The following is a 16113-nucleotide window of genomic DNA, read 5'->3' on the forward strand; positions in this document are numbered from 1 at the left end:
ACATGGGGTGGTATTCAACTAAGTTCTACTCATGGTAAACCCATTGACATTAATGGGCCTATGTAACTTAGTTCTCTTCATTAATTTCAACAAATCTATGAGTAAAATGAGTAAAACCTATGAGTTGAATACATTCTACACTGCTATGTATCCATATATATGCCTCCCAGAGTGGCTGGGGCAACTCAGTCTGATGTGCTGGGTACAATAATCAGTGTTAGAAACTGAGAGAGGAAAGCTAGGAGCTAAGTGGCACCTTAAACCTGGGTTATGGGCGCAACAACGGAACATCTAGGCACGCTTTTTTTTTTTTACAAGAATACAAAGCTGAAAATGTATATAGCAGTGATCTATAATAGAATAGCTGAAGTTGGAATACCTGCTACTCGGCCATTTCCCATGTTATTCTTGCAACACTATGAAGTTTGTTAGTCTGAGAAAAAGTAACTGGGCCATATTCGCTCAGTGGAGCTTTAAGGCTGGATGGAGATTTGTATCCAACTCCCCCAGTCCTCATTGACTGCTGCACTACAGTACAGTGGTGCCTCACAAGACGAAATTAATTCGTTCTGCGAGTTTTTTCGTTCTACGAGTTTTTTCGTCTTGCGAAGCACCACTGTGTATTGACAGTTTCCCATAGGAATGCATTGGCGGTTTTTTAAAAAAAGCCGCAAGACGTTTCGTCTTGCGAAGCAAGCCCATAGGGAAATCCGTCTTGCGAAGCACCTCAGAAAACAAAAAACCCTTTCGTCTTGCGAGTTTTTCGTCTTGCGGGGCACAACTGTACTTACCTGAGACCGTTCTTTCCCCTATTTGTTTTACTATGTTTTGAAATTAATATTTTGTGCAGTGAGGGTGTGCAGTCTGCTTGTTTTTAGTATGTGGTAATCTTGTAAGAAATTTCTGTGTCTGAATTTTATCTGGATAGCTCTTTAAGCTAGTTTCTGAGTGTTAATACTTTGTGGTGCATTACAGGAAGACGTGGTAGCATTTGGAAAAGTGTGAGTCTGATTAGTTTATAAACTACTAAAAGTAAAGCTCTCTCACTAATAGAGCTGCATGATTTGAAATTATCTGTAAGTTTTATGTTGGAATTTGTCAGCAGAGATTACGTGTAACCCTTTGTATAAAGTTTTGTATGAATAATGCTTTTAAAATTGCATTCTGAAGTTACATCATGACTGTTTGGATGTCCTCCTAATCTGGCATTGGATGGATTTGCCTTAAATTTGCAGCTATTCAGTAGAATCAATGGATGTTTATTTGGGGCTTGTTACCATCAGAATTATTGATCGCCTTTTCTTGGTTGGTTATGAATGAGGCATACTTGATCACTAGTTTTTCAATAAACAGCTCCACAGTGGAGAGTGATGATTCTGTAAGGTACTCGATTTGCATTTATTCTGTCAAGAAACACTTCACTACTGTGGCAGCAACCGTTACGGTACACTTTTGTCTGGTGTCTTCTATCATTTATAAGTCACAGAAAAATATATCACCAAGGACAAGTGCTCCACAATAAGGTGTATAGACAGAGAAATATAGATGTAGTCTTTTTCTCTACAATCACTTGTATTTGATAGGAGTAACATCAATTCATAAGTCAACACCCAGGCACTGTTCTGGTAAACTCAGTGTTTCTTCCCACAAAGGGGCTTAATCATTGAGCTGATAAGATAGAACAAGATATGTAGTCAACATCTGTTTCCGTGTGGAATGGTTACATTTCAGTGAGAATACATACATTATCTATTACCTGTACAATGAAGTCTAAGTAGTAAGCAAGCAATAGCTTAGGAAACAGGACATTATAATGAGTGAAATAAGTATTTGATCCTTTGCAAAAGATGACTTAGTACTTGGTGGCAAAACCCTTGTTGGCAATTACAGAGGTCAGACGTTTATTGTAGGTGACCACCAGGTTTGCATACATCTCAGGAGGTATTTTGTCCCACTCCTCTTTGCAGATCCTCTCCAAGTCAGTAAGACCGAGGGAGGTTGACAGTTATTTTGTGTTTCTTCCATTTGCGAATTATTGCACTAACTGTTGTCACTGTCTCACCAAGCTGCTTGGCTTGGCAATAGTCTTGTAGCCCAGTCCAGCCTTGTGCAGGTCTTCAGTCTTGTCCCTGACATCCTTGGGCAGCTCTTTGGTCCTGGTCCTGGTGGCTACTTTGGAATTTGCTGGATTGATTGCTTCTGTCAACAGGTGTCCTTTGTACAGGTACTGTAACGAGCTGGGATTACAGGCAAGACCTCTCCCTTACAGCAGGTGCTTCTAATCTCTGCTCGTTACATACAGTGAAGATACCAGGTAGCCTGACATCTGGCTGGTTGATAGGGGATCAAATACTTATTTCACTCATTATAATGCACATCTATCTCTGACTTTTGTCTTCTGGGTTTCTGGGGGTTTTCCTGTTGTTATTCTGTCTCTCACAGCTACAATAAACCTACTATTAAAATTATGGACTGATCATTTTTTGGTCAGAGGGCAAACGGGCAAATTTAGCAGGGGATCAAATACTTTCTCCCCGTACTGTATTTACAGTTTTTGAGTCACTCAGAAAAGTAGATGGCAGCTACTGCCTTTGATATGTGGTTCCATTTTGTTAGTGACCAAAATTCATAATTCCATTGTGGAAGGATTCTTGGCCAGGTGGTGGAGTCCCGTTGCTGCTATTAGTATTGGTTTTGGGGGTGCTAATGGAGGACCCCCTCCCATATTCTCCAGTGTCTTTGGTTCCTTGTATCTCCCTTCCCTGGATTTTGGAGCTTAAGTGCCATTGCTCCTTTTATGTTTACTGTGCAATCCTATACACCTCTTTTTGGAAGTACCGTAATTTCTTATGAATTCAATGGGGTTTACTCCCAGGTACATGGGTGTAGTGTGGCCTGGTTTCTGGGATGAATGAGTGCTCCATTCTTTGCTCTGCATTTATTTACATTGGTAACACACTTTGTTGAGGGAGCTTCTGCTACGAAAAAACTGGGGAGAAAAACCCAGGATCAAAAACAGGTTGCTGTTTTTGAGTCTTAAAAGGGTGGTGAATTAAGTAAGCTCAGCTGCTTGTATACAGGCATCAATCCATTGCAAGGCAGTAGTTATTGTAGAATTCCACTGTAGCTATGGCAACGTTCACTGTGCTACATTTGGAAATCCAAAATGCCACCCAGCAAGAAGAGATTAAGTTTTAGCTGGATTTTGGTGCAGTCAAAATTAGTGCAAGGCAACCTTCTTGATTTGCATAGTCTTCTTAATTTTTATATTTTGAGTCTGAGATTGCTATGGGAAAAAGAAAGTATACCCTCTTTGAATTCTGTGGTTTTACAGGACATAATAACAATCATCTGTTTCTTAACAAGTCTTACAATACAGCCTCAGATGAACAGCAACATAGGACATATTACACTGTGTCAAGATTTATTTAACAAAAATAAAACCAAGATGGAGAAGCCATGTGTGAAAAACTAAGTGTACCTTACAATTCAATAGAACCACCTTTAGCAGCAATAACTAGAAGTAATTGTTTTCTGATGACTTTATCAGTCTCTCCCATTGTGGTGGATGATTTTTGGCCTACTCTTCTTTACACTGTTGCTTCGATTTGTTGAGGTTTGCTGGCATTTGTTTATGCACGGCTCTCTGGTCTGGATTTTGACTGGATCTTTGCAACACCTTGATTCTTTTCTTTTTCAGCCATTCTGCTGTAGATTTGCTGATGTACTTGGGACCATTGTCCTATTGCATGACCCAATTTCAGCCAAGCTTCAGCTTTTGGGCAGATGGCCTCGAGTTTGACCCTAGAATACTTCTCTGTACAGAGGAGTTCATAGTCAGACTCAATGACTGCAAGGTTCCCAGGTCCTGTGGCTGCAGAACAAGCCCAACTCATCACCGGTTTCGCCACCCTGCTTGACAGTTGGTACGAGGTGTTTGTGTTGATATGCTGTGCTTGGTTTTGGCTAAATGTGGTGCTATGCATTTTGGCCAAACAACTCCACTTTGGTCTTGTCTGTCCAAAGGACATTGTTCCAGAAGTCTTGTAGTTTCTTCAGATGCAAACCTAAGCCATGCTGACATGAAGAACTCCAGGCATGCCTGGAGGATGCCGACCATTTGGATCCCTTCCAGTCAGGATTCAGGCCTCATCATGGGACTGAAACTGCCTCGGTCACGTTGGTTGAAGTCCTCCGGTGGGCTAGGGACAAAGGTGAAATCTGTTTCCTAGTTCTGCTGGATCTGTCAGCAGCCTTTGATACCATTGACCATGGAGCAGGTCAATTCTGTGTCCAGGGCAGCTGTTTATCAGCTCCATCTGGTACGCAGGCTGAGACCCTCCCTGCCCGCAGACTGTCTTGCCAGAGTGGCGCATGCTCTAGTTATCTCCCGCTTGGACTACTGCAATGCGCTCTACGTGGGGCTACCTTTGAAGGTGACCCGGAAACTACAACTACAGTGGTGCCCCGCAAGACGAATGCCTCGCAAGACGGAAAACCCGCAAGACGAAAGGGTTTTCCGTTTGCAGAGGCGCTTCGCAAGACGAATTTCCCTATGGGCTTGCTTTGCAAGACGAAAAATGACGAAAAATTTTGAATTTTTTTTTTGCTCCAAAACCCCTTTTCCTGAAGCGCTAAGCTGCTAAAAGCATTTTAGCAGCAAAACCGCTAATCCCCCACCCCTTAAAAAGCCGTTTTTAGCCCTTAAAATGTCAATAGCGCTAATAGCGCTACTCCGTCAATGGGCTTGCTTCGCAAGACGAAAAAACCGCAAGACGAAAAGACTCCCGGAACGGATTCTTTTCGTCTTGCGAGGCACCACTGTAATCCAGAATGCAGCAGCTAGACTGGCGGCTGGGAGTGGCCCCCGAGACCACATAATGCCAGTCCTGAAAGACCTACATTGGCTCCCAGTTTGTTTCCGAGCACAGTTCAAAACATTGGTGCTGACCTTTAAAGTCCTAAATGGCCTTGGCCCAGTATACCAGAAGGAGCATCACTACCCCCATTGTTCAGCCCAGACACTGAGGTCCAGCTCCGAGGGCCTTCTGGTGGTTCCCTCACTGCAAGAAGTGATCTTACAGGGAACCAGACAGAGGGCCTTCTCAGTGGTGACACCTGTCCTATGGAACGCCCTCCCATCAGATGACAAGGAAATAAATAACTATCTGACTTTTAGAAGACATCTGAAGGCAGCCCTGTTTAGGGAAGTTTTTAATGTTTGATATTTTATCATGATTTTAATATTCTGTTGGGAGAAGGGATAAGATAAAAGTTAACTGAAAAGAGAAAGGGAGGAGAAATTACAGGTGATGAGTAACAATAGTTTGAGAGGCACCAGGGTGGGGTGGAGGAGGTTTGAAGGGAAAACATAAAATAGGCCTTCTGCTTAGAGTGTCTGGAGCAGCAGATTCTCCCTAAATTGGGAGGCCGAGTCAGCATATGTGCACAATTAATATCTGAATTTAGCTAAAAACCTGTATTTCAACCAGTGCTGCTTGATAGGCGAACAGCTGAGACTTTCTGTTTGATGCATTTATTTAAAAACCCTTTCCTGTTGCCCTGAAAAATGACTGCACAGCGGGAGTGAGATAAGGCAAAAGGAGAAATGCTGGGAGAGGTGCATAGGGGTCTGTTGTGTCTTAAAATGTAAGATGGTAACAAGCAGTAAAGTGTGGGAGCATGAACACTGTATGTAAGAAACCAAATTCATTTGACATTTTTTCTTTACAGGATTACGTTTTGAAAACAACTTGAATAGTCTACCGTCTTGCTGGATTGCATTGCTTCACAACATAGAATGTCTTTCTGATCTGGAATTTATCTGGTGGCTATGAATGTGTTTCCTCCTGAATTTACGTCCTATGTTCCATTGGAGCACTGAAGCTCTCCAGGACTGTTGTCTGTTCAGAAGCTAGCCTCTTTTTCTCACACTTGTTTAAATTCTGCTAGCAATGAGTTCTCAAAGCCATCCAGGTAAGGTCAAAAATCATTTCTATCTAGAACAAAATGTTACCATGGGAAACCAGAAGTGATAGATGATGTGAGTTTTAAGGCTACTTACACAATATGGAGCAAGTTAGGAAACCTACCGTGTCTGAATTTTAATCAGAATCTTGCAAAGAACGAGGGATGTTAGACATGTAGCAGGATCTGGGACCAGGTATGAATAGAGAAGTCTAACAGGGTACTCTGGGTGAAAATGACAAATGGAAGAATTTGAGGAATTATGAAGAGTTTTAAAGTAGTGGGGGTAGATGTTGGTGGAGGCTGAAGCAGTGGGTCGTTGTAGTTGTCCCTGGTAAATTGCAAGATCTGCCCCATTCCCTTCTGATACCAGCTTCTGCCAACCTAGCTGTTTGAAAGCATACCAGTGCAACTGTGGATAAATAGGTACTGCTGCGGCAGGAAGGTAAATGGCATTTCCATGTGCTCTGGCACTTGTCACGGTGTCCCATTGTGCCAGAAGTGGTTTAGTCCTGCTGGCCACATGACCCGGAAAGCTGTCTCTGGACAAACTCCGGCTCCCTTGGCCTGAAAATCAAGATGCGTGCTGCACCCTATAATCACCTTTGTATGGGACTTAACTGTCCCGTTATCATTACTTTTTATGAAGTATGACTAAGTGTTCTGTAAGTGTTTATAAGCTTCCACAAACAGAAACTTAGGAAGATGCCTAGAATTAAAGGAGCCGTGCCTTCAAAACTTCCTACAGGGGCTGGATAGGCTTTGTCTAGCTGACTTACAGAATCTGCTGCCCCCAAAGTATTGGGACTCTGGAGTGCATCTTGTATTACAGCCTTCAATGTGCTTCAACTGGGCCAGCGTGGCCAGCTGTTGCTCTAGCTTTGTGCATACCAGCTAGACTTGGGGTGGCATCTCACACCTCCAGCCCCTGTGGCTTCTACTTACTGTGATCTGAGGGCTGGGAATTAAGCATGCACACTGTCTCCCCCAAGACTTTGCTTTGTGCTGATTCTGTGTATGTCGGGCCTCTTTTTACTGATGTTCCTGTTCTTTGAGCCTCTGCCAGCTTCAGTCTCTCAAGTTTCTCAGCACACCCCTCAGCTTGGGCCTTTCCAGCCTTTCATCATGTGGGTACATGCTCTTTTCAAAACCTGGACTTTTCAAAACTTGGAGTTCTGAACTCCCAATTTTTGATATAATTGCTCCTTTAATGGCTAGGAAGTTACCACATATTGACAGTCTTATGTATATCTTGGTCTGTGACATTTTTGCTAACCCCCCCCCCCCCCCCGTAGTGTATCTTCTGTGCTTTAATTAACACAAATTGCTGTGTGTTTAGCTACTCAATGCAATCTTGTGGAGATGACACGTTATGATAAGATGTTGGCATGAAAGAGGCGTCTACATTTTGTCCTGCATAGATGTGACCAAGAAACATCACACGTGTAGTAGTATTGGGTTCAGAAACAGGATATAGTGATTTTTATGTGCTAATGTGCTAGCCACCAGTAATAACAGATGAAAATGTTAATAGTTCTGTGAAAGCTATCATAAAATAATGAATTATTTTATTCTCTGTATTTTGATAGTGTGGAGGAGTTAACTTTTCCTCCACTTACTTTGACAGCCGTGTTGCTATTTTGAACCTTAGATATCCTCAAGGGCTATTCATATACTTTTTATTTTTATTGAAGTGCCATGCAGTAAAATACAATTTTCACATTTGGGAAGTAAATATAAATTAGTAGTAGCTGGTTGTTTTGTCCTGAAATGAATTCAAGTTGAAGTAAAAGTTGAATTATTGCACTTTTCTTGCTGCTTTTAAAATAACCTCAAATATTGGTGCTCTCTGTTCACTCTAATGTCAGAGGTCACCACTCTGAGGGTGCCATACTTCCGTTTTATCTTAACTACAAAAGCTTTTTTATTCCAGAGAAACATTATTGGAGATTGCAAGTTAATATTCTTTCATAAAGGTTACGACTGATTTTTTTAACTTGAAAATTTGGGGCACAAAGTATTGTGCGCCATTGAAGTATGTATTTTTTTTAAAAAAAAAATACGCTGTTTCTGTCAGTTCTTAGCATCCTGAGATACTTTCCTTACTGGACCTATACCATCATGTTTTATTTGTGGTGTTCTAATAAACCACTATGGGATGCGGGTGGCGTTGTGGGTTAAACCACAGAGCCTAGGACTTGCCGATCAGAAGGTCGGCGGTTCGAATCCCCACGACGGAGTGAGCTCCCGTTGATTGGTCCCTGCTCCTGCCAACCTAGCAGTTTGAAAGTGCGTCAAAGTGCAAGTAGATAAATAGGTACCACTCTGGCGGGAAGGTAAACGGCGTTTCCGTGCACTGCTCTAGTTCGCCAGCAGCGGCTTAGTCATGCTGGCCACATGACCCGGAAGCTGTACGCCGGCTCCCTCGGCCAATAAAGCGAGATGAGCTCCGCAACCCCAGAGTTGGTCACGACTGGACCTAATGGTCAGGGGTCCTTTACTTAATAAACCACTAGAGAGTATTATCAGTGGCATTGAGCCTCAAACTCTGTCATAGTTCCAAGGCACCATGCATTTAAGTGAAATCACATATATTTGAAAATCTATTGTAAAAGCCTGCAAAAACCCCACTCCTGCCCTGCCCCACCCCATTTTGTGACTTTTGGGTCACTTCTGGGTTCAGTGCGCCTGCTTGGTCATACACATATAAAGGTAAAGGGACCCCTGGCCAGCATGACTAAGCCGCTTCTGGCAAACTAGAGCAGCGCAAGGAAACACCGTTTACCTTCTCGCCGGAGTGGTACCTATTTATCTACTTGCACTTTGACGTGCTTTCGAACTGCTAGGTTGGAAGGAGCAGGGACCGAGCGACGGGAGCTCACCCCATCATGGGGATTCGAACCGCTAACCTTGTGATCGGCAAGTCCTAGGCTCTGTGGTTTAACCCACAGCGCCGCCCACATCCCCATACACACATATAGGACACGCCTAAAGCAGTCACTGCTTGTAGTGCATTTTAGAGTGTAATTTACCATGCTTGCTTTGGCAGCATATATACTAAAATATAACAAAGTGTTATTTACCTTAGACTCTCACAGTGGTGCTTAAAAACAAAACAAATATTGGAGTGGGGGGATTGAGGGACACCAAACTGGACACTCAAGGTGGGTGTCTCTGCCATCAGTGTGCAGGCTTGTAATATGTGTTGTCAGGGGCACCAGCTATAGTAGACGCAAGGGGCTTCAGCCTCCTCAATAGGCAGGGAGCTGAGCCCCTCCAACAATCCCCCACTGCCCCCAGGCAAGCCCTCGAGCCCAGCCTCAGCTCTGCTCCTGAGTCAGGTCTGGCCCAGTGGAGGAGAGGCTGCGGCAGTAGCGTTGCCGTGCCCCCCCCCCCCCGTCCGTACAGGGCTGCAGGTGCGAGGGAGCTCCTGGGTCAAGTCAGCTGGGCAGCGCCATGAGATGGTGCTGCTGAGGCAGCATTCTCAGGCAAGCGCTGGCCCGCCAGATGGGTGCAGGAGGCGTGGAGGGCGTTTTTCACCCTCCCCGCACACTGCTGTGATCACCAGAGCGCTTTCTGGGAAGACGCTCTGGCGCTCCTCAAAGGGGTGCCCATGCGTCCCAGCAGGCCTGGCTGGACTGGGGCGGGGGTGAGGCATGTGACCTCATGCACATGTGATGGCCTCCCTAATGTTGGGCCCAACTCAATACGCCTGTGTGTGTGCTGCTGTTAGTACGGAATCAGGAAATGGTAGTTACTCTGGATTAATTTGCCCAAAATACAGTGGTGCCTCGCAAGACGAAAAGAATCCGTTCCGTGAGTCTCTTCGTCTAGCGGTTTTTTCGTCTTGCGATGCAAGCCCATTAGCGGATTAGCGCTATTAGCGGTTTAGCGGCTATTAGCGGATATTAAAGACTTAAGGGATTAGCGGATTAGCTGCTAAAAGGCTATTAGCAGCTTAGTGCCTTAGAAAAAGGGGGTGGGGAGCGAACCCCCCCCCCAGGAATCGCAAGACATTTTCGTCTTGCGAAGCAAGCCCATAGAGAAATTCGTCCTGCGAAGCACCTCCAAAACGGAAAACCCTTTCGTCTAGTGGGTTTTCCGTCTTGCGAAGCATTCGTCTTGCGGGGCACCACTGTACAATGGTATGGTTTGGGATACTTTTGATGCTTTCTTTTTGGAAATATTAATTGCTTCTGTTTTTCAAAAGGCCACAAAATACGCCTGAAATAACCAATGGGAATCAAAACAGAAGTTAAAAAAGTGGGAAAACCACATTACGCTTTTTGAATTTTATTGTGTTAACAAGATATACAATTCATTTTCAGCTTTGTAATCTTGTTTTTTTAAAAAAGGTGCCTAGACATTCCGTCACAGTAGCTGTAACCTAGGTTTAAGGGGCAATTTGGGAAGTAGCTTAGGTATCTGAGTTTCTCACACTGCTCACCTCCTTATTCTCGAACTATGAGGGAAGAGTGAGGGCATTGCTGGTTGCATGGCATTTTGGAAATGTCTCGCAATTCCAGAGCAACTGATGGTGATATTCTGCTTCTCGCCATCCACCTGCTTTGTTTGTGATGCATTTGGCTGGCCAGTGTGGTAGGCCGGATGCTGGGCAAATTCAAGGCATGGAAGACCATTACTCTTAAGAGGATGTGAAGCATTTCAGGATTTGAACTGAAGACTCATAAATGATTTCTCTAACTGTCCAGAGCACCACACCAAGAGGGTATATTTAAACCTTTACATTACTACGATGTGCTTCCAAACTGTGTCATCTTCACATGTTTGCTTTGGAAACTGATCTGGAACCCTTATTTGTAGAAAAGCAGCCGTATCTTTGGCATGTTTCATGGGGATAAGCCTCCTTTTCATTTAATATCTCTCCCAAATTGCTGCCTCCCAATGTGCATTTGCAGTACAAAAGTATTTATCAATGTTTGGGATTGTGATTTGGCTGTATAATGTCTTCCAGTCCCTGACAAAGAGTTGAATTATTTTGAGTAAAGCTAGTACTTCAAACTTTTTCATAATGGCAGGTGACTTTTGTCATTCAACATGCATGGGTTGTCTGTAATATTGTGTTCTTCAGAAATCCGCTGAAGGAACAATTTCTTTACATTTTAGTGTAGTACACGTATTTCAACAAAAATGTATTACAATTTTTCACTTACTCTGTCTATCAGGCAAGTAGGCAAGTTTTTAAAAGGCATAGAGCACTGGGAAATGTTCTGGCATGAATAGAAAATGGATCTTGTTCTCTCAGACAAGGGCATCTGCTCTACATGCCTGGATGCGCTTTCCCTCACATTTAATTGCCTTTAGAAAGCCACTGTTCCAATGTCTGCTCAGCAGTTGAGCTGAAAGGCAATGAGCATCTTGGATAAAGAAAGCACACTCCTTCTGTTTTGAGGCAACATGCTCACCACATCCATGAATTACTTTGTATTTTTATGTTGTGATCCGAAGGGCAGTATACAAATTTAATAAATAGTAATAGTAAATGAAGCCATCACTTTCAGGACAGAGGAAGGAAAGGATAACAGAAGTAATCATGCAGTCTGGCATGGATGTGATGAAAACAAGTTCTTTGTGTGTATTGGTGGTGTTGCAAGTACAGATCTGGGGCAGGTGTACTGTTAAGTATTGCTTATAGAAAAGTAATACTTCTTAATTATTATCAAGGCTTCTATTCTTCCTTACTCAACCTCAGTCCCACGGAGCAGGATTCAGATGACTTCTGCTTCCACAATGGAGGCTTCCCACCTCATGTGCCCTTGAGAACAGTGTATGGGGGAAGGAGGGGGGGGATTGTTCTGTCTGGGAAGCTGATATGCTTGCCTGGATGGAAGGATCAACATAGTACAGTACCGTGTTTAATTCCTCACATGACTTTTTGGCTGTATTCACAACTGTGTGGCTTTTTACATTTCTGCGTTCACAAGAGATGACCTGCCAGTTCTCATTGTTTTCTGTAAATGGCACCCCTCCTGCAGGACTAAATATTTGTTGCACACACACAGCAAGTCAACATGAACAAACACACATACAAAATTCTCCTATCCTCCTGTCCAAGCAGGTTAGATTGCTGGGGTTTCTGGCCTTTTGGAGGGAATGTGGTGGTGTTCACCCAGACCACGTAGTCCTCAGACTTTGAGTAAAATTGATGTTCAATAGGGAATCATGCCCACAATCAAGGGGGGGGGGAGTGAGTTATGATTTTTGTTTGTTACTGTGGTATGTATTTTTGTGTCTTTAAATTGTAAACTGCCCTGTGATCCTCAGATGAAGGGAGGTATCAAAAATTTCATTTGTAATTATAATAGAGGGGTGGTCACATCCACATCCTCTTACAGGACATATGTAGAGTGGCCTTGTGATTTCACCCCACCACATTTAATGAATTCTCCAAGGTGGATAAATATGTTTTCATAGAAAACATAAAGGAGAAGGCAAAAAGGCAGGAGAAAGCAACAGCTTCCTCCTTTCAGTTAACCCATCCATTCAGTCTGAAAAGTGGAGAGGCTGGAACTTTAGATATCCTGAGATCGCCATCCACGTGAATCCTAGTCTTCCTTGGGATGGGGGGTAGGGGGAGAGAATAAACAACTAGAAATGAATGAATGAATGATAGGTAGGTAGGTAGGTAGGTAGGTAGAAAGAATTTTAAAAGTAAGGTGCACTTAAAGGAGAACTGGGGAGGCCAACACAAAGACGACTCCTCATTGTCAGGCCCTGCCTCCTACTGGTGGGAGATGACAATCCAAAATGACTGAAAATGCTCTCTCAGAGAAAAATAGGAAACTTTTGCCTGATTATAATTCGTGATGATTTCACACCAAATCACTGCAAAATACACAGTGCTCAAAAGCAAGGTACAGAAAATCATAGAATTGTACAGTTGGAAGGGACCCAGGGGTCATCTAGTCCAACCAGCAATGCAGGAATTTCGGCTAAAGCACCCATGGCAGGTGGCCACCCAATCTCTGCTTGAGTGGAAGTATCCTTTGGCAGGAGGATCTTGCAACAAGTTCTGTGAATAGGGGTTCTCCTGCCCTCAGTGGACATTGTCGGCATGCAGATGGCCGGGAGGCCAGCTGGCTAGCCCCAGCTCAGCCGACTCCTTCCAACCGTGCCGCTATGAAGACCATCGCCTCTGCTCTGATGTAAATCAGCGACCCGGGCTTCTGAGCCACAGCACACTATCAGCAGATCGAACTACGCATACAGAATAGGTGTGAGGCTTGTGGAAGCATACTACAACTACAGATTTATTAATCATAAATCAGGGCAAAGAAACATGTCTCTCTCTCATGTCATCTCAGAGAGAACAGGTAAAAGCAAAAGCTATACACACAATGGAAGTTCCCAGCATATACTGTGTTGGAATGTAAACAGACATGTGACAGGTAACAATCCCATGTCCGTTCCTTAAGGTGGGATGGAAATGTATGCTCTGCTGCAGGAGAACCAGAAAGTTCAGCTAACCATAAACAGAAAGTTTGACTTCCCTTCTATATAAGAAGCATAGCCTCAGTGAACCCCCGTTTTATCCTGACCTCTTTGCCTTTTCCTTCAGTTTTCCTTGTTCTGTTCTTCCGAATTGTAGGTGGTTGCCGTGTAATGTTTTGTATCTTGCTGGCCCAGTCTAGTGACTGGAGGAAAGTTCCCTTCTCTTCTGGCTGGCCACTAGCAGAGTTCTTTTTTCTTTAGTGGGTCATTGAAGCCATTAGTAACTTGAGATAGTCAAATCAAAGAGAGCACAGCATAATAGCTACTGAATAAGAACTATTCTGACATTTTACCTCACAATTGCCAAATTTATCTCTCAATGTTCTATGACCTGCACTGTTCTAGTCTGCACTGTACACTCCTGGCCAATGACTGTAGAAATAGAAATGTGATTTGCCTTCAGAATGTTGTATTTGCTGTCTTTTTCTCTACCTTTTTTAGTTGGGGAGTATCATTTTCAGCTACAGTGATATAACTTATTCCTCTCTAGTTAGACCCAATGTGATGTTTTTCTTTACTAAATTAAACGTGAGATGTGGTAAAATGGGGTTCTGAACTGGTGCTTCAAGGTTCTCATTGTGAAGCTCAGTACAAGACAGATGTATTCCTGGTCAGGAGGGAGGGAGACTGTGGATTAGGAGTTGAAGGGGGATGTACTCAACTTGAAAAATCAGCTTAGGGGTGCTGCTAGATTCAGCTTTATATCTGGATGATCAGATAGTGGTAGCAGCTGGAAATAACTTTTCGTTCCTGAGGAAATTGTGTATGGCTATGGCTACACATTGTAGGTGGGAACCTCTGGCCTGTGGGCCAGTCTGGGCCCACTGAGGGGGGGGGTCCAGTTTGGCCTGTAAAGCCATTCCTCCAAACCATGCCCACTTGCTTATGTTACTAGTGATGCCAGCTGATGGGCAAGCCTTCTTGGAAAGCCGACTTTACACTGATCTCTTCAGCATCCTGAAAAGATCAGCATGACGTGGGTCAATGGCGTAGTGTGTGTGGGAGCTGTGGGGACTGTGGCCTCGGGCATATTTTTTTGAGGGGGCACGACCAGGTGCCTCCAACAACAGGCTCCCTCATCGGCCCAACGCTGCCAGCTGTGTCCAGCCTGACCCCCGGGGGGGGGGCAGAGAGAGGAGAGTTGCAGCAATGCTGCCCTCCGCTTTTCTTAGCTGTGGTGGCCGGCCGTGGCATCGCCTGACCCAGGGGCACAGTGGGCTCCCGGCACAGTGGCCCAGAAAAACTATAATCAGGAAAGTGCTTTGACAGCATGAATTTCTGCTTATACCATTTAAAGTAAACCTTTCCTAAAACATTGTCTTCTTGAAATCTCAGTTGTGTGTTGAAAAACTTATTTTGTCTTTTTTTACAATTTAATTTAATTCCTATATTGGGCTGTTTAATATACAATAAGGATTTATAAGAAAAAAAAATATATAAAAATATTCTACAATCTGTATTTTGTATTATAACAGCAGTGAAAAGCCCCCAAACAATTCCAGATTGTAGTTTGATTTCATGCACTTAATAAAAAGGAACCCAAAATTCTCAGAATTGTTCATTACTTTGTGCAGTGTGTTTTTATTACCGGTAACTCTGTAATAGCTTCTTTTGCAACTTGTTATTAAGTATGAACTTAATAAAGTTTCTGCAAATCATTTACCAATAACTTAACCAAACTGTTAGAATGATCAATTTGTATTGTATTAGGTATCATAGGCTACAACAGTTGCTTACAATTTAAATGCAAGGTACAAAATGCCAGTAATATAAACACACTGTGTAAAAACAACCATGTTCTTACATAAAATTTAGTTCAATACAGTTGAATACGGAAACAAAATATATTGTAATGTAAATTGTACTTATAACTGAAAACTATATATATATATACATATATTGAGAATCGTAGCTCAGTTTCTTTGCCTCTATTTTTTCATCAGGTCATGTCTTCAGACCCTCTGGTGAACTTTAACCTGCTGGAGCTACTAACACTAGGTGGGTTTCTCTCTTTTTTTCAGATGGACTTTCTGGCAGGGACCAGCCAGTAGAATTGTTAAATCCAGCCAGAGTAAACCATATGCCAAGTTCTGGTAAGCGATAAAGCTGTTTATTATTATGCCATATGTGAGAAGTATACATAACATTCTGTAAGGGGTGGGAGATCTGTAACGTGATACTTTTGGAATCATTTGGAGCATAGATTATTTGTAGTATTTAATGTCAACTATGGAAAAATAATACTTAACAATGGAAACGGGAAGGATATTGAAGGAAGTAAACAAAGCAAAGCTGAGGCCAAACAGTTTTACTAATTTTTGTTGGGTCTCTGGACCATAATAAAGATTGTTGTTGTTGTTTTACTAACTTTTATATCAGCCTTTGAGTTTTATGTTGATGCCTCATCTGTGTAAATATGGGTCCTTTCTGTCTGTTAGGGCTGATTTCTTTATATGCCTGTCCCTGGGTTTATGAAATGGTGATTATTCTTTGGAATGCGTAGATACGGCAGAAATTAACTTTTTTTGGAAAAAGGTTAACTGTCCATTATAGGTAATATTAAGTTATATAATATCATTAGATCTATTTGTGGTACTAGGTTATTTGAATAACATGGTAAAGAAAGAATATTAT

At 42.9% G+C, this 16113-nt stretch overlaps 1 protein-coding gene across 10 annotated transcripts in view; it reads left to right on the forward strand.

The window, feature by feature from the left end:
* Positions 1-16113, forward strand: part of HDAC4 (histone deacetylase 4) — a 123351-nt gene that overhangs the window by 18388 nt on the left and 88850 nt on the right. For 5 of the 10 annotated variants that reach the window (XM_083401021.1, XM_083401022.1, XM_083401016.1 and 2 more), the window contains exons 2-3: positions 5734-5976; positions 15501-15572. In XM_083401021.1, coding sequence (XP_083257147.1) covers positions 5955-5976; positions 15501-15572 — 94 coding nt within the window. In that variant the 5' untranslated portion in view covers positions 5734-5954. Of the gene's footprint in view, positions 1-5733; positions 5977-15422; positions 15478-15500; positions 15573-16113 lie in introns of all 10 variants that reach the window. The other 5 variants (XM_083401020.1, XM_083401024.1, XM_083401019.1 and 2 more) reach the window with 1 other exon arrangement.

This window comes from Podarcis tiliguerta (genome assembly GCF_965153285.1).
Source record: "Podarcis tiliguerta genome assembly, chromosome: 1".
In the NCBI taxonomy this organism is placed as follows: Eukaryota; Metazoa; Chordata; class Lepidosauria; order Squamata; family Lacertidae; genus Podarcis; species Podarcis tiliguerta.